Source organism: Callorhinus ursinus, unplaced genomic scaffold (assembly GCF_003265705.2).
Source record: "Callorhinus ursinus isolate GAN/ISIS: 27379988/994484 unplaced genomic scaffold, GSC_fseal_2.0 scaffold4, whole genome shotgun sequence".
NCBI classification, from domain to species: Eukaryota; Metazoa; Chordata; class Mammalia; order Carnivora; family Otariidae; genus Callorhinus; species Callorhinus ursinus.
The window spans coordinates 73,025,595-73,050,907 of NW_027397066.1; the positions used below are offsets into that span (position 1 = coordinate 73,025,595).

A 25,313-nucleotide genomic window follows, 5' to 3' on the forward strand; every position below is an offset into this window, starting at 1 on the left:
GAGATTGGAAGAATGAATGAAATAAATAAGGATCCTAGAATGATATTATGGTCAGACGTGAAAAAGAGAAGATTGTGAATATACCCAGGATTTGTACTATAGGTCACAGAGAAAATACTGGTGTCTTTTGTGATAACTGATATGGAAGTGCTCCTACTTAGGAAAAAGATTAACCCAACTTTAGGCCTGCTGAAATCAAAGTGATGACATGATGTCTAAAAACGTGCACTGCACAAAGAGAAATATGAGAGTGTATATTAGGAAAGGGCCTACTAGAAATGTAAAAAAGAATAAATACTCATGAGAATATATAACATTGCTAAGGAAAAAGCAAAACTCGGAGAATGAGTCAGGAATCTATAACTTCAAGTTACAAAAATATGAGAAACAGTTTCTGTAGAGAGTGCTCTAGGAAATAAGCTAGAGATGAATAAAAGAATCAAACGTCGGGATGCCTGGGTGGCTCAGTCGTTAAGCATCTGCCTTCGGCTCAGGTCATGATCCCAGGATCCTGGGATCGAGCCCCGCATCGGGCTCCCTGCTCAGTGGGAAGACTGCTTCTCCCTCTCCCACTCCCCCTGCTTGTGTTCCTGCTCTCGCAATCTCTCTCTCTGTCAAATAAATAAATAAAATCTTAAAAAAAAAAAAGAATCAAATGTCAACTAGATAGAAAAGCCATGGATATCGGTGTGGGCAACATATATAGCTGCATAAATGTCAAGTTTACTATCTTACGTGGCTGTATTACTATGGATACTATAGCCTTTCACAGCACCTAAATGAAAGCGAGAGGATTCACTATGTAGTCATGAAATTCTTTGTTCTATTATGCTCTTGTCTGTGATTTGCATAACATGACTGACTATAATCTGAGTATTGTGTGTGCCCTTTATTAATCAATCCTTGTATAAATCTCAGAAGGATTTTTATTTCTCTAAAGATAAACCTGGCTTGCTAAATATCATGAGCTCCAGTATAAATTTTAATAAATTCCATAAAAGACTACAGTCATATTTTTGACACTTCTATGTTTTTAGTGCTATCTCTTCTCATGTTTGCTATTTTTATTGGTTTCTTTTGTGAAGCATGCTGGTTTCTTCCTTCTTCCTCCTTACAAACTCTCTCCACTCTACTCTTGCTCTGGGAAGATAACGTATATGAACTACATCAGGGTTTCTCACACTTGGCACTAGTGATATTTTGAATTAGATACTTCTTTGTTATTGGAGGAAGTTTAGCAAAATGCCTGGCTTTTACCCACTGGAAGCCATTAGCACCTCTCTCTTTCCTCCCAGAGTTGTGACAAACAAAAATGTCCCTGCAAACAAAATTGCCGCCTCCCTGTCCCAGCGTTGAGAACCAGAAGGTTAGTTACAGCAATGTACTCCTTTGGTAATTCCATTACCCTATGTGTTTGGCCAATGGGAGCACCAGAAAACCAAATGGAGGGAGGAAAGGAAGACCAGGTTGTTTGTTTCCCAAACATCCATTCCCTGCCAGGTCAGCGCGGGCAAGCTGGGTCACTCCACAGACCACAGCTCCTGTCAGGCAGCTATCTTTAAACAACCTCTGCTTGTTCATGTGTTTTCTCCCGTTCTTTCTCTCTCACTCTGATATTCTCTCTCTCTCTCTCTCCACACACACACACACATACACCTCTCCTCTCCCCGTTGCCTACTGCCTCAGAATCTGTAACTTCTCTTCTGCCTCTGCTCATTTAGGCCTAGTGGGTATAATGGTGCACACGGTTACTATCCTGAAGTACTACATTACATCCTAATTCTATCCAACCCTTCATGATTACTCACTTTATGAAAGTCTCCACAAATTACCTAATTTGTGTGTACCATCTGTTTCTGCAGGAATTATAACTGATACAAGGTGAGTTCAGATCAAAATATTTATAGAAAAGAAAAACACCAAATAGTCATTGAGGAGTTTCCTCCATTTTGGCCCCAATCGTTGCCATGTTTTGTGCAGGCAGCCTTGTAATAGTCACTGACTGATACCGATATTACCTCTTACGCTTTGATTTGATCAATTAAAGTTAGCTATGAATACAAAAGATCACTAAATGCGCTTTCTTACCCTGTTACTCTCATGTGAAATAGAGATACAAACTTACAATGAAGAGCAACAACCAGGTAGAATAGTTCTTGGAACTCTTCCCAAGAAGAAAATATTGAGATTATAAGAAGTGAGATTGTTTCAGTTTTTATAGTCACACCTTATAAAGAAGCAGGAAAGTATATGGAGATGTCTGTTTGTTAATTTAGTCATGCACTCATTCAATGAGTCAACAAATTCTTGGAGCCTACTGTTTTTGAAGACACTGTACTAGATACTATGGAGGTTACAAAGTTGACTAAAATGTAGGCTTTATCCTCAGAAGAATTTATGAGCTTATTTGTTTGAGGTCCAAACAAAACAAAACAAAAACAAACAAACAAAAAACAAAGTAAGACTGTAGGGGAAAGTGGTATTTGTACCTTACATCCCCCTGATGCCAAAGAGAGTATTCTCAATACTTGGTGAGGGGCCAGATCCCAAGTCCGCAGTAAATATTAGTTGAATGTGTGGCCAAATGAAATTTGAGGAAGGAAAAAATGCCACACAGTGCCTCACAGTTCTGTGTGGGAGCTGTCAGTAATAACATGCTTCTCCCAGTTTCTAATTGCATTCCTGGCATATCCTATATACATCAATCTTCTGTGATTAAATGAAACATTAACTGCTCTGTTTGTATTACTTGAGAAGAACATTAAGAATTATTTTGAAATTCAAATAATTTCCCCGTAAACCTTAAATTCAGAAATTTGTATACTGAATCTTACCCAAAGTGCAGCACAACTATATCTATTGCACAGGTGAAATCATATGAAATAAGGCTCCTACTACACTGTTACCATAACTAATCTGGGCTTTATAAGGTTTGAAATTGGTTTTATTTTCTAGAGAAGTTTTAGGTTTATAGAAGAACAGTACAGAAAATACAGATAATTTCCATATACTCCTTTTTTCCCCTTCCCCCAATTTTTCCTATTATTAACATATTGTATTAATATGATACATTCATTAAAACTGATGAACCAATAATAATACATTATTATAACTACAGTCCATAGTTTACCTTCAGGCTCACTCTTTGTGTTGTATAGTTCTATGAGTTCTACAAATGTATGTCATGCACCCACCATTATGGTATCAGAAAGAATAGTTGCACTGCCCTAAACAAGCTTTGTACTCCACCTATTCATCCCTCTGTCCTTCCCACAAAGCTTTGGCAACCACTGATCTTTTCATGCTTTCCCTGGTTTTGTCTTTTCCAGAATGTCAAAGTTAAAATCATACAATATGTAGACTTTTCAGACTGGCTTCTTTCACTTAGACATATGAACTCAAGCTTTCTCCATGCTTTCGTGGCTTGATAGCTTATTTCTTTTTATCACCAAATAATATTCCACTGTCTGAATGTACCACAGTTTATCCATTAACTAACTGAAAGACATCTTAGTTTCTCCCAAGTTTTGGCAATTGCGTATAAAGCTTCTAGAAACATCTATATGCAAGTTTTTATGTGAATGTGCTTTCAACTCTTTTGGGTAAATACTGAGGAATGTGATTGCTGGATTACATGGTAAGAGTATGTTTAGTTTTGTAAGAAACAGCCAAAGTGACTTCCAAAGTGACTGTACTATTTTGCATCCCCACCAGTAATGAATTAGAGGAGTTCCTATTGCTTCACATCCTCACCAACATTAGGTGCTGTCAGTGTTTTGGTTTTTGCCATTCTAATAAGTGTGTAGTCAGCTTTCAACACATTTTCACATCACTACAATTAAAAAGCAGAACCTTTGGTTGTCTGATCTTTTCTTGGCTACTTGCCTGTCCATTTCAAACTGCAAAGCTGACTACATACCTAGGATATAAACCTTCCCTGTCCTTTCTTGCATTCATATCAATGTTTCATTTGGTAAACAGTAATGACTATCAGTTCCTGCTAATTGTTAGCAATTTTGAGTAGCAGGACATTTTTTCTGATATGCACAAATATATAGCTGAGAATCATGTGCTGCAACACTGGAAACATTGCTGGGATATGTGATAGTTTCAATGGGATCGTAGGACAAGCACTGAGCTTAGAGTCAGTGGATTTAGTTCATTTCACCTGAGACACTCACAATCATCAGACCTTGGTTCATTTGACTTCTTTCAGCCTCGAGAATGCATTTGTAAATGAAAAAATATATTTTCTTTCTGCCCATCCTACCGTGAAACTGTTGTAATAACAATATGCATTTATGCTGTGTATTTGATACTATGCAAGCAATCTGAAAATCACAAAACACTACATAAAATATAGGGTCATATCCTTACCCCGAAGAGCTCACAGTTTAGCAAGAAAGCACTAAACTAACCACATTACGATTGATCACTGCTGTAGATGTGGTTCGACAAGAAAGCACTCAACTAACCACATTACAATTGATCACTGCTGTAGATGTGGTATGACAAGGTTCCTTTAGAATACTAAGGAAGAACTGTCAAAGACTATAGATATTAAGCTTTTTTGTGCCAGGTTCTGGGACCACATTTATCTCATGTAGTCTCTATCGCATCTCTGATATGTGTATTTTATTATTCTCATTTCATACAGAGAATGTAACTGAATAATGAAGCACTTTGTTCAGGGCAACAAAGCTAATGAAGTTAATGTAATTCCACTTTTTATGGTAAGTTGGGAAAAGCTGCATTATATATCCTTAACTGGAGGGGCCATTTTTAGAACTCAATTTTCTAGAATTCAAGCTATACCACACACAACAGATTACTCCATAGCTATTGACAGTGGGTAGGTGTAGGATCTCTTTACATGGAGATTCTTAAGGGTAAGATCCCTATTTACTCAAGAATCAGTTTTAGACAGTGTCTTTGTGTTCATACTGCTGTTTTTTTTTTCTTCTATTAACAGAAGAAAAAAAAGAAAGAAATGAAAAGAACAGAAAAGAAATACACACACACACACACACACACACACACACAGCTACCTCATTCTCTTCATGACCTTCAATACCAAGGAAGACTGAATAGAATATCAAGATAAATTTGTGGCAGATTTAGTATCCTGTCTCATTTTCATGGCTACCCAGAAGTTAAGAGGTTTGGAATGATTATAGGCTGATAAGGAGAAAAAGACATCGAACTAAGTGTCTACAGTCTAAAACAGATCTGTGAAAACTACTCCTAGTTCTACTGAGATTTGTCAGAGTAACTATTATACAGAGATGCTATATTCCTTTTCCCTAAGATCAAAGAGCATTTTACTCATTCTCATATCTTAAAATTTACCACAGTGTATGGTACTAAGTAGAAATTCATTGAACATCAGTTGAACATCAGATGTGAAAAGAGTTTGTGATGTAAACAGAAGAATATAATTGTTGTGGGCTCACTTGTGTTCTATATTTGCTACAAGGTTGCTTATTATATTGTTTTGCTGTTAGAATCAGTATTGGTTGCTATTTAGCAGATCACCTCAAACTTCATTCAAAATACCATGTTTAAAAAGAAAGAAAACTAAAAAAATGTAAATGTGTGTCTAACTTAGATCACATTAATGTTCTGAAATGAGCAGATCAAAGATGGCAAGTTTTAAGACTTATGCAGTAATAGGTCCTTAAAAGAATTACTGGTTCTATCAGCTTGTATTCAACGTGCCTGAGTGAAATCAAACAATGGTATTCCCAGAAAAAATGCGCCTTAGAAGAGTGAATACCAGCTACATATATTGTAAAAGTATCATGCCAACTTCTCTTCCAGTGAGGCATAGAGAAAACAATTTATCTCTAACAAGAAAAACTTCAATGTTGTATTAACTGGTAATTGCATCTAAAACATTTTAAAATACATTCCCTAAAGTAACAGAATAATTCTAAAAATAACCTAATAAATCTTCTTTCAATAGTCTGAAAAGAAACACATAGAAAACAAATGAAGCAAAGAATATTTAGAACTGAGAGACAAGTTAATAGAAACTGACATTAGACGAAGTTGAAAATCAAAAATAAAGTATTAAGATTTCATCAAAATAAAAAGCTTTGGCACAGTGAAGGAAACAATCCACAAAACTAAAGGGCAACCTACTGAAGATATTTGCAAATGACATATCCAATAAAGGGTTAGTATCCAAAATATATAAAGGACTGATACAATTCAACACCCAAAAACCAAATACTCCAATAAAACATAGGCAGAAGATATGGGCAGGCATTTCTCCAAAGAAGACATACAGATGGCCAACAGATACATGAAAAGAAGCTCAATAGCACTGATCATCAGGGAAACACAGACGAAAACCGCAATGAGATCTCACCTCACACCTGTCAGAATGGCTAAAATCAACAACACAGGGTGCCTGGGTGGCTCAGTCGGTTAAGCATCTGCCTTTAGCTCAGGTCATGAACCCAGAGTCCCGGGATCGAGTCCCGCATCGGGCTCCCTGATCAGTGGGGAGTCTGCTTCTCCCTCGGCCCTTCACCCCGCTTGTGCTCTCTCTCTCTCTCTCTCAAATAAATAAAATCTTAAAAAATAAATGAAAGTGAAAATTTAGGGCTGAATTAATTCCACTCAAAATACAATGGATGAAGGGGGAGAGGAACCATGAGAGACTGTGGACTCTGAGAAACAAACTGAGGGTTCTAGAGGGGAGGGGGGTGGGGGGATGGGTTAGCCTGGTGATGGGTATTAAGGAGGGCACGTACTGCATGGAGCACTGGGTGTTATGAACAAACAATGAATCATGGAACACTACATCAAAAACTAATGATGGAATGTATGGTGATTAACATAACATAATAAAATAAAAAATAAAAATAAAATCTAAAAAAAAAGAAGATAGCAGGAAGGGTAAAATGAAGGGGAGTCAGTCAGAGGGGGAGACGAACCATGAGAGATGATGGACTCTGAGAAACACACTGAGGGTTCTAGAGGGGAGGAGGGTGGGGGGATGGGTTAGCCTGGTGATGGGTATTAAAGAGGGCACGTTCTGCATGGAGCACTGGGTGTTATGCACAAACAATGAATCATGGAACACTACATCAAAAACTAATGATGTAATGTATGGTGACTAACAGAACATAATAAAAAAAAATACAGTGGATGAATCCAGTGAAATTTGGCATGTTGATTTATATAACCAATTCCCCCCCAAATTTTTAATGTGGTAGAAAGTATTAACTCCAAGCAAATATCCAAATTTATCTGAACATGAAAAGAGGAAAATCACCATCCCTGTGGCCATTAATTCTACCTGTGCGAGACAATATGGATAAGGCCACAGTGGGCTATTCTCAGGCTCTTCAAATTTTACTCTACCAAGGGGTCTGAGGACAGGACATAGAAAAGGACTGTGGCCCTCATGCCATTCTGCTCACACAATCTGCACTGACGTCCACTCCTGAAGGATGTATTTTGGAATTAAGAAAGAGCAAATATATGCAAAAATTGCATTGGATGTGAATCTAGTGGCCCTTGCAATTTTGCTGTAGGATATCAATTGATTCCCTCTTACAGAGAAGGGACTGTCACACTAAAACGGTTTCCACCAGCTCAAACATTACAGTAGGCAGAATTTATCTGTAGTTTTAGATGGGCCCTCATTTGTTATAAAGATCTATCACACCCCAAAATACTTCCTGAAATTAGAATTTTCTCGATAAATCAGTGTAGCGCACGGATAAAATAAGTTACCAAGCCTTCCTTTTGAATCTTGATCCATATTCAGAGAGGACTATTCCACATCACAAACACTAACTAGTTTTTAATGTTTTTCTCTGCCCCTAATGAAATCTGTATTGTCGAAGTATTCTGGAAGAAATAAATAAAGGAGCCTGGTATCTCAGCCAGTGCCTCCTGGAGTTCCACACAGCTGATGAGTCCAGGCAGTGACAAATGACACGCTATTCCTGGACGTGCAGCCTTCTCTCCCTCTCATCTTCTTGCAGCTGAACACTGTCACATTCCTTGCAGAGGAAACATAACATTTCATAGCTGTCATCCTTGCATAAAAGGCAGAGGGAGGGGAAAATTCCTTTATCCATGTGCCTAAACATTTCCTTTTATTATTTATATATCAATTATCATGAGAAAACATTGAGTGTGTGTTTGGACATAAAATGGGGAAAGTTATTTTGGGGAAGGTGTTACTTACAAAGGAAAACACACAGTGGAGAGTCAGGAACAATCGGGAGCTCACTGCCTTGATATTCCTAATCTTCTTTCTGGCATCGTGTGCTCACCAACTGCCTAATATTGGATGCATGTGGTTCTGCCCATCTGTCCAACAGTCAATCTAATTTATGTGATTTACTAAGAAAACATTTAATGGAATATGAATAATGTATGATGATAAGCAGTTTTTTAAATCTCCAAGATTTATCTTATGAGTGAAAGGGTTGCTTCGCTCTTAAGGAAAAAGTCAATATCACGTATCCACGTACAACCAAGTAGAATTGCTACACAAGTATGAAAACGCAAGAACTTTTGTGATAAGTATGAAAGGTACAAGTAATTTTATTAGAATTGGCCCACATTCCATAGCATGCCAAATCACTAATATGCACCAAAAATCACATGGAAATTTGAAGTAGAGAACGATCTTTGCCATTTTACACATTCTTGCTGTCTGTCTTTTTAAAATTAGGATCAGAGGGGCGCCTGGGTGGCTCAGTCAGTCAAGCATCTGCCTTCAGCTCAGGTCATGATCCCAGGGTCCTGGGATCGAGCCCCATGGACTCCTTCCTTCTCCCTCTGCCAACTCCCCCTGCTTGTGGTCTCTCTCTCTCTCTCTCAAATAAATAAATAAAATCTTTAAAAAACATTAAGATCAGAAATTCTGGTTAGTCAGTTTTTTTTAAAGAAGACTATAACGGTTATCTCTGCTTTCAGAAGAAGGAAACGTCTACACTTAAATGAATAAAACTCCTTTCATATATATTTAGTAAGTATTGGAAATGTGCCTGGAAGGCCAGTGTATGTGGAGGGCAGTGCACCAGAGAAAAGGGATAGGACACTGTAAGCCACAGTAAGGATTTGGATTTCACTCTATGTGTGAAAGGAAGCCACTAGATGAGTGACGGCAGGGGAGGGATGACTTGGTTACTGTTTCAAAAGAATTACTACGACTGGTGGAGAACAGAGTAACTGGGTTGTGGTAAGTAGAAGCAGGGAGGTCACTTGGGAGGCTAGGGAAGGAGTTGACGTGAAAAACTGATGGAGGGCTGGCCTCGGGAGGTGGCAGTGGAGAAGGAAGCCATGGTATTATATTATATTGTGAAATACAGGTGAACTGATAGCTAAAGAATTGGATGGAAGATGTACCAGAAAAAGAAGCAAGAATTCTTTCAGTGTTTTCACCTAAGCAACCAAATATGAATGGTATATCTGCAAATGCTATGAAAGCTAAGAAAGGTGAAATTATTATGCATTACAGCAGTTAGAGAAAGCTTCTATTGTAGTTCTGGAGGCTTGAGCTGGACTTTTTAGACTGGATAAAATTCAGACAGGAGGCATAAAAGCCTTCTCAAAGGTAAAGCAGAGTTAAAGTTACATATTGTGGGGCGCCTGGGTGGCTCAGTCGTTAAGCATGTGCCTTCGGCTCAGGTCATGATCCCAGGGTCCTGGGATCGAGCCCCACATCGGGCTCCCTGCTCCGCGGGAAGCCTGCTTCTCCCTCTCCCACTCCCGCTGCTTGTGTTCCCTCACTCGCTGTGTCTCTCTCTGTCAAATAAATAAATAAAATCTTAAAAAAAAATAAAGTTACATATTGTGTAAGGTAACTGGGAGATATTTTGAAAACACCTGGGGGTCTGCCTAGACTGAAGAGTTCTGTGGAGTGATTGAGAAATATGTGATTGAAAAGAAAGGGAGGCCAAATAAAATAGGGCCTTGAATAATGAGATTAAGCCCTGGGGCTAGATTCTATAGGTAGTAAACAGCCACTGGCTAATTTTGTAGAACTAATCTAGCTAGTAACTTCCAACTTTTGTTAAAGGAAGTACTGCCAAAGGCCATTTCGTAGATTCCAAAGATAGATCAAGGTAGATGTATTTATAAAATGGTTGAACCAAAACAAATGATGTAATATATGGTGATTAACATAACAATAAAAAATTAAAATAAAAAAAGAATATTAAAAAATGGTTGAACTATGAGAAGATTAAGTAGATTTCTAAAGAAAATGTTACCATAAATTTCATTTTACATACCCACACCCCACACTCACACTCATGTATATACACACATATACAATACTAAGCCACTATTCATAACATAAACTACTACCATCCTCAAGTCAGTCTTTCGCAGTTTCTTTTTATAAAGGTATAAATTAGTTTCAAATTTCTATTTACAATTGAATTCTATGTATTCCGAATACCTACATCAATCAGTCAATTCTTATTATGTTTCAGTAAGCTCTTAGGTCCAAAAATACATTTTAAAATGTGACCTTAGGAATTTGAGATGGTGATCAGATCTGCTAGTTACGACTAAAAGGCAGTACCTATTAATGAGATATTCAGAGGTTATAGGGAAAACTAAAGAATATAAAGGCCCTCCCAGTCCAGGTACAAGGCCTTTGTTCATATATAAAATAAACTATACACTGTGGATGGACTTATCTAATTGCAATAGAAATAAACTACAGAAAAAAAAAAAGTCTACCAAAAAATATAGTTTTACAACTTTCTATATGTTATCAGGTTAATAAAAACATTAAAAGTTATTTGTAAGCTTAGGGATTGGGGCATGCTGTGGATAAAGCATACTGAAACGAGAAAGGCAAAGTTTTGAGGATACGTAAAAATAAGATGATGATAGCTTTCCCAGAGCCCAAAAGATCTGTATTACAATTTTGCAAAGTCAAATTGTAAGGTCCCACTTGATCAGATAAACTTGCTAAAAATGAAAGAATAAAGTATTACATTCATTCAGGCAATACAACCCATTACTCCTCAAAAATCTTTGTTAAAATTTATCTTGAAATTTGGATGTCGTACCCAGTATTATTTGATAGCAAAAAGACAATGCTGAAATAGTATTTTAATTTGGTTTGATAATTGGGATCAAGAAAAATAAATACAAGACTATACCAGATTTTTTTTTTTTGAGAAATAATAAAAGACTATTAGTGCTATTATACTTCACTCAGAGACAGCCTTACTTCAAACTTGAAGGAAAGACAAAGGGGTTGGGGAAGAAATCTTCAAGCAAAGTCTATAACATTAGTAGACTAAGAAACTCCTACATATACTCATCATGATTAAGAGTTTGATTTAAATGCCTACAGCACAAGAAATTGGTTTTGAATATCACTATATTTCTGATGCTGCCTAGAATAGCATCTTACACAGAGCATGACTTCAACAAATACGGACCAGATGAGCTGATGAATAAATAGGTGAATGGATGAATAACAAATGTGTAACTGTACTTTTAAGTACCCATGAAGCTGATTTTTTTTTAATCAGTTGAACAAATGTAAACAGAACTGAGACACTAAGAAGGAAAATTAGCCTCTTTAAGTTCTAATTGTGGTGAAAGCAGCAGAATGCTTAGTCACATAAGTGTCAAATAACTATTTATTATGCTATTGTTATGAGTTTAATACATACTTGTTAAAGGAAATCGACAAAAATATAAATAAGCAAGGGGAGACAATAAAATGACTGTAATCCATGACCTAGAAATCGTCTATTGCAGTGTTTCCTCAAGGACAACGTGGGAGGACTTTCTGTGGTCGCTCTAATGCCTGGGGAGCATTACTGACATCTCACAAGCAATGTCTAAGGCTGGGACACTTTCTACAGTGAATGTGAGAGTTCCCCAAAGCAAAGTATTATCCAGCTGGAAATGCTGAGTGTGCTTCATTGAGAAAAACTGAGAGCCTGGTGCATTTACTTCAGGTCTTTATATATACATATATCATGCACAGATTGTTTTTTAAATAAAAATAGGTAATACTATAAAAACTGTTCATATTGTTTGGTAATCTGTTCTTTTCACCTAATGCAACAAGAGCATCCTTCCACTCTATTAAATATTCTTCTCTGTCAGCATTTTAATGGCTGCTCAGCATACCACTGTATGGATCAACCATATCTTAGGCCTTATCAACCTTATCTAAGACCCTATTGTCAAATGTCTAACTTTTTTTTCAACTTAACATTACAATCAATGCTATCCTTATATTTAAATTCATGATCATTTAAACTCTTAGAAGTGAAACTGCTGATTCAGAGACTATCCATAATTTCAGTGCTTTTAATATAGATTTCCAACATGTCCTCAAGAATGATTTGTATCAACTTACTCTCCAACCATATTGCTAGTGATTAAATGGACAACTCTCACATAAAGCTGCTAGTAATGTGAAACACCAACCGAGGGCATGGTGACCTTGGGTAATAGCTCTAATAGGTAATTCCCTATCCCCTATCTAAACAGGAGGTGCAAGGATTGCTATGAAATAAGCTTCCATTTGAGACAATGAAACTAAATTATAAAAGTTCAAGTGCAGGCCCTTTCATTATTTTCCCATCAGTAAAGTTGATTTATTTATTTATTTTTAAAGATTTTATTTATTTATTTGACAGAGAGAGACACAGCGAGAGAGGGAACACAAGCAGGGGGAGTGGGAGAGGGAGAAGCAGTCTTCCCGCGGAGCAGGGAGCCCGATGCGGGGCTCGATCCCAGGACCTGGAATCATGACCTGAGCCGAAGGCAGACGCTTAACGACTGAGCCACCCAGGCCCCCCCCCCACCCCCATCAGTAAAGTTTAAAAAGAGAAGAGACATTTCCAGGAAAATAGATTTGAAGGAAAGTATTAGTGGGAGTGTGGGAATCTGTCTTTTCCCTTGAGCCCTTCTCTATGGAGACAAGTGGTTACTCATGAGCTTGGAAAGGTCTGTGCACTGGGAAGGCTCACATCTCACTCCCTGGTGGGATTCTGCCTGAAAAGCAGGACCTGCTAGCTTTCCCAGTGCCAAAAGAGTGTAGGCAAATAACCACAGAGACATGGGGGGCTAACATACCAAGATGGAGAGTTTAATCTCAGTCGTCTCACCCCCACATCTCCTGATCCTTGAGAGTTGAGGCTGGTGTGGTGGAGATTCCTAGGTTTTTCCTGAGTCCAGATTAAGGCAGAAAGAAGAGGACACAGGACCTGGTGGCCAAGTGTGGAGGACAGAGGCAGGGAGTGACAGGAGAGCATAGTTGTCCTCGACCCTGAGGTTAGGAGGGGACGGGTGGGCACATTTAGACATATAATGTACCACATCAGAGAGGCACTCTGGGACATTAGTGGCTGTGCTGACTGAAAACCAGTCCCGATCAAGAGCAAGGATATTGCTACTCCTATCCCTCCTACTTTCCCCCTTTGCAGACATATCATCCCATTTTCAAGTGAACTTGGGGAGAGGAAACTTGAGCTGATGTTAAGCTCTGGCAACATACAAATCTTGTATTTGGTTGAATATTTATATAATGAGTCTGTTTTACCCTGGAAATAACTAAAATAAGATTAAATGCAAGGCCTTAAAGACCATAAACTAAGCCTTAGTGCTTGTCATGAAGGTGTCAAAATCAGGTAAGTTTGGGATTGTACACTTCTGGAATTGCTTCCATTCTAGAAAGTTCTGGCATACAAAATTAGCTTCAGGAAAAACTCTCTGGCCTCCTTCCCATCCATGGACCTTCCTGCCTTTTTTTCTTCTTAAGATTTTATTTATTTATTTCAGAGAGAGAGTGAGTGAGAGAGAGAGAGAAAAAAAACATGAGCAGGGGGAGGAGCAGACTCCCTGCTGAGCAGGGAGCCCGATGCAGGGCTTGATCCCAGGACTCCAGGATCATGACCTGAGCAGAAGGCAGATGCTTAACCAACTGAGCCACCCATGCACCCCATCCTGCCTTTAAGTGTAAGGGAAGGGGCCAAGATAACACAGCCAATTCTTAGACCTGTCCCTATCCAGGTCAGAAGGGAGCTTCATCTGGATTTGGTACAAAGTTTCATATGAATGTCCTATGAATGAAGAAAGTCATTTCTTTGGCCTTGTCCAAGAGATCTTACAGAAAATGGCTATAAAAGAATAGGATTTAGATATGAGATGCTGAGTCCTGATAATCTCTAAATATCTCTAACCCAGGACCTAAATACCAGCCTTATTAAGAAAAGGACAAAAAGAGTGAGTGGGGACAGTTTCAGTCAACCTGGGGCATCTTAAACCTGACCTCCACTAAACACCCAGACCTACTCTCCATGGGTTTGACATTAAGAAGACATTAGAAAAGACAGCAACTCTATCCCTAACAAGATATTAGGGCTCTGGGATTTTCTTCTGTTTAAAAGAGAAATTTTTTTTGTTTACTCCAGTGTTTCCCAAAATTATTTCTTTCTAATTACATGTGTATAATATTCAATAGAACCACACTGGGGAAATCAAAGGAAAAATAATAGTAATGTGACTTCATTTTACTTAGCTAAATAAAGTAGGATGTTCATTGAATGGTTTTTCCACTTTCTGTGTTTACAATTTACTTACACGAACAAAACCTATAATCATATATCTAGCACAACTCAAAGAAAATGCAGGTTCTTCTCAACAAAATATCCTCACTGTATAAGATATCACAATTGACTATTTTTTATCTGCATGATCTCATTTCATTCACACTGATTGTGCAGTGGCTGGCCAGTTAGAGACACTCGAGTAACTTTGGTTTAGAAAGGTTAAATGAGCTGCCAGAGGTCTGGCAATGCATAATTGAACAAACTGGCCTAAAATTCAAGCCATTAAACATACTCAAAACATTCTGAACTCATTTAATCCAACACTTTTATTTCACAGATGAGAAAATCCGTGCTTAGAGGGGTGAGATGACATCATCCAGCAGAAGGAGAGAGACAAGACCAATTCCACGTTCCCTACTTAAAGCTCATGCTGTGCATACTGAGCCATAACAGGACCTATACACATGACCCAATCAAATGACATAGATAAACCAGGAACCCAGTATAAAGATAAAGGCCAGCTGGCTATCATGATGAGTCAAAGAACAGATATAGGGCAGCTTTAATTAGAAAACTTGTGAACTGCGTTTTTTTTTTTTTGAAACTCACAAGTGTTAGTTTTCCTTTGCAGGAAGAACACCATAAAAGGATTATTTTAAGCAGGCATTAGTTATTTAGATGAGATTATTTTTTAAAGGTGCCTACCTTACATACATCATAATGTTAAAAACTGAAGATGAGGTATTTTTAATACCACTGTATGCTTTACATGACAACTGTATTAATCTCCAAACTCAGTGACATTGGTAAGAGTACATGCCTTCTCCGGTTTCACTAGATAGCAAATAACACACAAGCTACTGACCAAAAACTGGACCCTTAAGACAAAACGGTATGTACATTCTCAGAAAACTTTTGTGGCATGAAATAGAAATATCGAAGGTCCAATTCTCCAATCTTTTGAAGATTTCCAACAATCGAATAGGATAAAGTGTATATATGTGTGCATTGGAGGTGATTTACTATTATGGTTTGGCAGACAGTTAAATTCTATTCTTAAATTCTAAAATTCTTAAATTAAAAGTTCACATTATTCTTCACAATTTACAAAGCTGTCAACTGAATTTATTCTTATGAATTGAGTTCCAAATAGATTTATTATATTTTGTTAGTGTGAGGAACACAAAAGAAGAGTAAGACAGTTTCTTCACCTCTAATCAGGAAGATAAAATATACATTCCTTCTTTAAAAAATTTTTTATTCATTCATTCGTTTATTCAACAAACATAATTTCTGTTCCTTGTATTAATGTATACTATAGCTTCATTACGAATTAAATACTACTTTGAGAATTTTCAAAATAACTGTTTAGTGATTCCAGAATCACCTGATAAAGAGGAATATTTAAATTGTAACTTAAATATTTAAATGTTTTGCAAAGCTTTGATAAAATTTCTTATAAAAGAATTACTTCCTATTTTAGTTGACAAATTACTTATTTTCTATCCTTATCATGGAACAATTGGGTTGATGAGATGTATCATTCAACTCTAGTTCTATAATTATGTATTTGCATGCAAAAGACAATTGGCATCTCATTTACCTTATTTCTGTTCCTTTGAATTCAAGTAAACATATTTTGTCCTAGATTTTTGTGTATCTTGAATTCCTATTTTCTCTTGATAAAGCAAACAACACCATCAAATATCTCCCTGAAAATTGGAAAACTAAAAGCCTGTATTTGAAGTGGCAAAAAATAAAATTACTCTTACTTTTTAGGAACAGAAAAGTTGGTTATCATTGAAGTTTGGGAAATGACTACTATATGTCATAATAAACAAATATGTCTATTCCCTTTATTCCTGTCACCTAAACATATTAATATTCTTTTTCCAGGTTTTCCATTGAATTATAAGGTGGAAATATGGCTCAAGTGGTAACAGAGGTTTAAAATGAAAACACCTAAGTTTGAAATCATTCTATGTATAATAATATCTGATTCATGAAACTATCAAAAATATCATGTTCTCTTTGCATGTGAAGGGACATTAGCAAGAGATGTTAGCCACCTTCACAATGAAGACTGACTCACCAAAGTATGGTCATTGCTCTTACATTGCATTCAGTAGAATTTTAATTCATATTAAGCATTTATGAAGGAATAAGCCAATTTCACAAATATGAGTTAAAGCTGTTTGCTGGTGTGCCTTGAAGCAGTTCTGTCACACTCTTCCTATAATACATTTTCTAACAAACAAAACTACTATCACAATTGGTTCTTTGAAGATTGAAATTGGATTTGTAGTCATGTATATATTGTGGGGTTATAATGCTTACACATTATTAACTACTGGTGCTAAGACTCAGGTGGAAATATTTTTATGTTTCTGTCTAAACAGCTAAAATATTGTGACTGTTATTTTTATGTGTGTGAGGTAATTTCATAATCTGCTGACAGAAACAAAATTTAAAGTATAATATTTATTGAGAGTATAGGTCTCTCTCATTCCTAACAAAAAGGATTTTTTTCCCTATGATGGATATATACTTGTTACAAATACAGACACATTCTCCAAGAATAGAGATGCTCCTCTTTCCCAGGGGTAAATATGTCAGGTGCTGTGCCTAGACCACATTTCTTGAAGGCAGGAGTCATGCATATGTTATCCACCTCTGTAATCTTGGGAGTGCCCAACTGAGTGTCCAGTACATACAAAGTACCCATTAAATAAGTGATATTGAATTTTAATGAAAACCTAATCATAAGCCTAAGTTTCTTACAACTTCCTATATAATGATTGTGCACTTTCCCCTTTCCAGCCTTACAAGGTTAAGGGTCATTAGGAATTATGATTCATCCATCCTGAGCCCAGTGAAATATTAGATACAAAGAAAGCCCACCACAATAGATGTGTTTCCAAGTAGAGAGACTTTACATAATATTAGTAGATTTTCCTATGAGCATAAAATATTGATTTTTACATACCACATTACAAAAGGTTACTGATTATATACATGTTAAAAACAAATCAATCAGGTCAATTGGGTTTTTTTCTTTAATTACAATATGCTTTAACCTAAGATTATAATGCTCTTAATAGTTTGTGCCACTCCCACCACAAGTACACATCAGGCAAGTCCCTGTGCCACAGAGCTTTTGCGTTAGGTTTAAATATAACTAACAGTCATGTTGGTTATCTTCAGAGGTCAAGCACAAAAGCAAGACTCAAATTTCCAATTATTTGAGACAATATATTAGATTTATCATTACTAAACATTTAATAAGAACGTACTATAAATCAGAATATTTCACTAATCTTGACATCTCTTGTTACCTTGTTATAAACAATTCAGTATTAAGATTACACCTATGATATGTGTTGCTTCTTCAAAGAAATCTGAAAGATTGCCTGTGACCTTTGGCTTATTTGTGAAATCAATATAAATGAGTTAGCTTATGTCAACATCCATCCAACATCCAAATAATCATCTGATTATTTAATAAGAAGGTCAATAACACTCAAGTGTTTAAAAATAAGTCTGCATCAAGCTAAACATGATCGCTCTGGTAAATCAAAGGAAGTAAGGAGGACCCTTAAATGTTACAAAAAATGTCACATTCCTGCTTTGTTTTACTCCTCTAGCACACATTTGGTAGCTATCCTCTTATGAGTTAAGGCAGCAGCACAGAGTATGCATGCTTCTATCCATCTGAAATCAATATTTTCTGGATAACTGTGCTGGGGATAGTAAAAATTTCTTATAATCTGATCTAATTTTTTCAAAATGGCACTGTTTAGGCACTTCACTCTAATTCTGAAGAAAAATAATAAACAGATGAACTTGAATATTTCAAGTATCTGAGATTATAAATATTTCAAGCTTATTTCTTGCATGAAACCTATTAATTTCTGTAGGGAGGTCTGTGACTAAATGGGATGTGATAATGAAGCTTACTGCTATACTATTTGTTAGGCAGTGGTTCTCTGGTATATGGAGAACTTTCACTCTCTATAAATAATTTTAAAAAATACAAAAGTATAGACCTCAAGGACACTGAGGATCCAACTCTTCTAGGGCATTCCAGATAGCATGAAAGAAATGCCCATTTGTTCAGCAAGGATTTATTTGAGCAGTAACCACACGCAAAGCACTGTTGAGGGGTTGGGATGGAGCAAATGTCGTGACCAGCTGGATATTGCAAACCTAGATGTACTACAGAGCAACTCTTACTCATTACATTTGTTTATAATAGTCTTAGTACAAGCAGATAATTTGTTCTCAATAGAAGTAGGAAACAATTTGAGAATAAAAGAAAAAATCTTCAGATGCAATGGTTTTGTGTAGCATCTTGTCTATCATATTTTGTAATACTGGAGAAACTTTGGCCAATTTGACTTAGAAATGGAATGTAACTTTGCTTACAAAAATTGCTATTAAACTCCTGCTTAGGGTGTTCTAATTTTCTGTGAGCACACTAAAAGCGAAAATAAATGTGAATAAAATGTAAAAAAAAAGTAGGAAACAAATTCCGTCTATATAATACCACTGTTTGAACTTAAAACTTGAGTATTTCTGCCAATGCATTTGCAGCTTGTTTCTACCATGCCAATCAAATGAACGAGCTTCAGGAAATGAACTGTATACCTGATAATCTCTTGTGTGTACATAGGCAAAAATATAGATTAGTAGATGCATTATTCTAATGTATTCAGTAGAGGAGCTAATAATATTTGATAAAGCAAATTCTTAAAATTCAAGACATCCCTTTTGTCCTTTAATCTAATGATTATAATTAGAAATTATTAATAAAGATAGCTTCATTCATATGAAATTCAAATTTAAAAAAATACTTAGGTATCTGTCATCATATCTCTCTGTTAACATCAAAAGGAGATAGAGTACACCAAAGCAAACATTTCCAAAGAGATGAATTTAGCAAATAAAAACAGATAATCAAAATGAGCTTTTAGAGTTCTTGGAGAAAGAGAGAAAGAAAGAGAGAAAGAGAGAGGGAAAGAAAGAAAGAAAGGAAGGAAGGAAGGAAGGAAGGAAGGACGGAAAGAAAGAAAGAAGAAAGAGAAGAAAGAAAGAAAGAAAGAAAGAAAGAAAGAAAGAAAGACAGACAGACAGACAGACAGACAAGACCAAAGGGTGGAAAGAAAGAAAAGAGGAAAGGAAGGAAAGAAGGAAAGGAAAAAGGGAAGGAGAAAAGGAGAAAGGGAAGGAGGGAAGAAAGAAAAAAGATTTGATCCACTATCAATCAGGGAGTAACGGGCCAAATATCCTCAAAGGACACGAGGGCTAAACATCAATGCAGCCACTCCCTTGGCAGTGTTGCTGATATTTAAGAGAGGCACCACTGCCAAGAGAATGGCACAGCCATTAATCCACTTCAACGAGCTAACACCCAGTAGTCCTGCCAACCACATCCCTCTTCCCCCAAGCCTTATGAAATGCACCACCAAATCTTGTTGGTATTACCTCCTACATAGGCTTTAAATTAATCCATTTCTTTTTCTTCCCCCCACCTACACCTTAGAATATACAGTCATCTCCTCTTTCCATCCAGCCCACTAACTGGTCCCTGGTTTCCACTCTTCCCTCCCTTTAATCTCTTTCCTGCCTGGCAAACAGAGACATCTTTTCAATATGCAAAATTATAACCTGACATCCTTGCTTAAAATTTTTTTTAATAGGTTCCTTCATTCTTAGAATAAAGACCAACATTGTCAACATGACCAACCAGGTTGTGACCCCTGCATATTTCTCCAGCTTCTTCTACCTTATTTTCTATGGCTCCAACTGCAGTCCTCTTTGACTTGCCAAGGTACCCCTCCTACCACATGAGATTTCTTCATGTTGTTACTTTTGCCTACAATGTTTTTCTTCCAACTCCCACTTGTTTATTAATTGCCAGTCACTTTTCTAGATCTCAATGCAGACATCATCACTTCCTCAGGGAAGCCTTTGCAATGCTCTCCCTTATCCCTACCCCATACTGGCTGGGATATTCTCGGCATTACGTACTCCACAGCATTTTACAGAACTGCATACTTATTGTGTAGTAATTAGATGATTATTATTAACCTTTGTCACTAGACCGTAAGCTCAATGAAGAGAAAAACCATGTACGGTTTTCTCATTTTAACCACAATATCTAGCAAAGTGTTGGACACATAGTGAGCAAGCATTATTTCTTGAATGGAGAATGAGTATGCCAATGGAGTCATTAACAAGTGGTTAAAGCAACAATAATCTGCTTATTTTCATTTACCAGAATCATTTTGATCAGAGTTTGAATGATGAAATTACATTGCTTCAAATCTCATAATGAACAAATTGAAAGATTTTATCTAAACTCTCTAAGATTTTTGGCATTTCATAGATATGGCCACAATGAAAAGATTATTAGCATACTCCTTGAGTTATAATAGAAACTCAGAATGTTTTTGCTAAATTAGGCTTTAACAATTTTCTGGTATAGTTTCTCATATTGAAAGAGTCTTAGGAGATCCTCAAAAGGTCATCCAGCCTGTTGGTGACAGAGCAGGGATGAAAATCAGCCATTTAAACTCTCAGTTTAATGTGGCTTTTTTTTTTTTCCTATAACTATGCTGCAATTTCTGGTTTTTATGACTACATTTTCATATTAAAAATTTGGAAGAACTTATAAGTACCCATAAGAGAAATATCTCCAAATGGTTAATTTTGTCATATCGTTTAGATTTCTGCTTTAAAGTATTAAAATAAATAGCAATATTTTTAGAAAAATAAAAAAAAACAAGCCCAATTTTATAAGAAATGAAGCACTTTCATGCCTTATTTGCAATTTACATGGTATGCCTTAAATAGGGGTGAGAAGGGAATGGTACATGTTTCCCTGGTTTCTTAATATTCTGAAGCAGAGAATTTTTCCACTTAAAACTAGTCTGTAATTCAGTTTATAAACCCCAAAAGGAAGGTAGGTTTTGAGGAAGTGGTTGGGGAAGTGACATAGTGGATGGAAAAGCAGTCGGTCACAATTGGCATGTGACCTTGGACTGTCACTCCCCTCTGTAGATTCTACTTTCCTTATCTGTACAATCAGAGGGTTGGTCTAAATCATGGGCTTTGTCTGTTGATGGGCTTCCAAGATCCCCCTAAGTCCTTTATTGTGTGTATTTCTGAGAAGAGAATCCAGAGCTTCTGTGGGATTGGAGAAGGGCTTGGGACATTTAACAGGTTAATTGCCTCTGTACTAATAGCAGAGATCCCTCTTAACTTTTAAAATATAATAAAGCTATAATTATAAATTCAGACAGAAAATAGAAATGTGTATAATTATTAGCGTAAGTAATAAGATTATTTGAAGAGCATAAACTCGACAAAGGAACACTCCTCTCACTAACCATACATTTACGCGTTAGCTAAAGAACTACCGTAGAAGCCCAGCCCAGATTTTCCATAAGTAACATCAATTGCCCAGATGATATAAATACCTGTGATAAATCTCAATATGTCACAGGTTTTTAGTCCTGCTTTTTCATTATCAGTGTTTTAATGATCAATCAAGGCAGCCTGCTACATAGAATAACATGGAGTGGAAACAATCCAGAGCAGTTTGCCAGCAAATAAAGCTACTTTCTTACAGAGTTTTCAAAATATCTATTTGAAAACCATTTTGATTATAACTTTCAGATAGTTGAATAGCCACAGTTGCTATGCAACGCATATAATTATTAGACACAGAAATAAAAACCACTCTTAATCACTTAATTTCTTCTTACCTTTCCTTATTCACTTAATTTCTTCTTACCTTTCCTTCTTAATAAATATTCCTAATTATCCACCAGGTGTCAGGTACTCTTCTAGACACTTGTGATATATCGGTGAACAAAATAAATATATTTCATCCTCATGGGGCTTATATTTTAGGAGGGTACAAATAAAATACTAAAGAACATATATAAAAAGTAAGTTGGGGGCACCTGAGTGGCTCAGTCGGTTAAGCATCCAGACTCTTGACTTAGGTTCAGAGCATGAGTTTGAGGTCTTGAGATTGAGCCCCACATTGGGCTCCATGCTCAGTGCAGAGTCTGCTTGAGATTCTCTCTCCTTTTCCATCTGCCCCACCCCCACTTGTGTTTGCACACATGCACACACATGCTCTCTCACTCTCTCTCAGATAAATGAACTCTTTAAAAAAAGTAAGTCATTTATGATTCTTAAAAGTGGTACATGTAAAAAAGGAAAAAGTAAAGAGTAGGGAAACTGGGAACACCAGAGGTGAGGAGAGTGGTTCCAATCTCAAATAAGTCAGGGTAGGCCTCACCGAGAAGGTATCATTTAACAAACACCTGAGATGAGGGAGTGAGCCTAGCATATAACCTGGGAAGAGCCTTCCAGACAGAGGGAGGCACCAGGGCAAGGGAGTATTTGATTTGTTCAAGGAATAGCAAGGAGGTCATGGTGCCAAGGAAATAGCAAAAATCTCTGCTGCTGTGGTCACAAAATTTATGAAATTTCATCTTCCAGTTGACACCTCATTTTCTATCACTTACCTGTTTAAAATGAAAGTTATAATATCTTTTGTATAATCCTACTAGAGTCTCGTATTTGTCAAAAATACAAAGTTTTCCTGAAAATTTTTAAATCACCCCAAAACCACGATCTCTGGTTGGTATGCAATTTGACTCTGTCTCCACAAACATATATTTGCAAATGAACTGCTATGTGATAAGCAAATATGCCATTTAATAAGAGATGATGTCATTATAAAGAAATCAAGCAAAAGATCTTCAGTTTGACACTTTGTCAGTTGGGCACAAAGCATTGGTTATACCCCAACAAAGAGAGATTTCAAGATTCGTAGCTAACATGAAAGCACCCCTTCTTTCTGAAATGTCACTGTTCTTTTGGTATTTATTACATTGTTCATTTCATTAACTTTCTTCCAGAAAATGAAACAATCATAATTACTGTACAATTTTCATAGCACTTATCTGGGTTAGTACCTCCAAAAAAGAATACACACATAAAAGTAGTCTTTTTTTTTTTTTTTTTGAGAAGAAGGTCCGTCAGCCCTCCCCCAAGTAAGCATCTTATTCCTGCCTAGTCCCTTCCATGAAAATGTGCTGTGATCCCGAGACTTTACAAATGTAACATAGAATGTATGCAGCCATACCTTGCCCAACTGATCCTTTTTGCCAAAGCCGGTGGCAGCTGCGATGCTCCCTGCTCCCTCCACGGTCTTCTGTGCTACCACTGTCACCCCTGTCACCACCGCCTCACCAACATTTGTCACTTGCTCTTTGGTCTTCTCAGCCACTGGGATAAGTCCAGAACAACAACAGATTAAGGGACAGTGGAACAACAGGGACTGAAATTAATTTCACTTCCACTAGCTGTCAACTTCTAAAGACCTGTATTTGCACGTGCTATAAATAACTGAAGTGTCAGAAGAAATAAAACCTCAGAGATATTTAACTGAGTATGGCTTAGACAAACATTAAATCTTTTTTTTCTTTAAATTTTTTATTGTTATGTTAATCACCATACATTACATCATTAGTTTTTGATGTAGTGTTCCATGATTCATTGTTTGCATATAACACCCAGTGCTCCACATAGAACATGCCCTCTTTAATACCCATCACCAGGCCAACCCGTCCCCCCACCCCCCTCCCCTCTAGAACCCTCAGTTTGTTTTTCAGAGTCCATTAAATCTTTGCTGAGATATGCTGCTGTAATCATGCAGATAGTAAAACGTGCTTCAGGTATAATGATCACAAATAGAACCTTTGAGTAGCTGAGGTTTGATTAACATTTTACTAAGGAAAGTTTAGAGAAGGCAATGATTACAGATGCAGCTATTGTGGTATCAGGTATGTATTTCTTTATTTCATTTTCAACATCAATTCTTTAATCTCACCCAGCATGTTCATTTTCACTACACCTTCTGAGTCACACTAACAACACATAGTTGCTCATGTTACCATCAGAAATGAACAATACAGATGACATGATACTAAATATAGAAAACCTGAAAGACGCCACCAAAAAACTACTAGAATTGATAAACAAATTCAATAAAGTTACAGGATACAAAATCAATCTACAGAAACCTGTTGCATTTCTATACACCAATAATGAAGCAGCAGAGAGAGAAATTAAGAAAACAATCTCATTTACAATTGCACCAAAAATAAGAAGATATGTAGGAATAAATGTAACTAAAGAGGTGGAAGCTCTGCACTCTGAAAACTATAAAACACTGATGAAAGAAAGTGAAGACAACACAAAGAAATGGAAAGACTTTCCATGCTTATGGCCTGGATTTAACAAATATTGTTAAAATGTCTGTACTACCCAAAACAATCTACACATTTGATGCAATCCTTATCAAAATATCAACAGCAATTTTCACAGAACTAGAGCCAACAATTCTGAAATTTGAAAAAGACTTCAAATAGCCAGAGCAACCTTGAAAAAGAAAAAGCAAGGCTAGAGGCATCATAGTTCCAGACTTCAAGTTATATTACAAAGCTATAGTGATCAGAACAGTATGGTACTGGCACAAAAACAGACACATAGATCAATAGAACAGAATAGAAAGCCCAGAAATAAACGCACAACTATATGGTCAATTAATCTTTGACAAAGTAGGAAAGAATATCCAATGTGAAAAAAACAGTGTCTTCAACAAATGCTGGTGGGAAAACTGGATAGCTACATGCAAAAGAATGAAACTGAACCAGTTTCTTA

The 25,313-nt window shown here is 36.7% G+C and overlaps 1 protein-coding gene across 7 annotated transcripts in view; it reads right to left on the reverse strand.

Annotated features, from left to right (window-relative positions):
- The window catches only part of SNCA (synuclein alpha), a 145,646-nt gene that overhangs the window by 102,124 nt on the left and 18,209 nt on the right, over positions 1-25,313 (reverse strand). For all 7 annotated transcript variants that reach the window (XM_073891959.1, XM_025873449.2, XM_025873448.2 and 4 more), the window contains exon 4: positions 23,734-23,876. In XM_073891959.1, the coding sequence (XP_073748060.1) occupies positions 23,734-23,876 (143 nt within the window). The remainder of the gene's footprint in view (positions 1-23,733; positions 23,877-25,313) is intronic.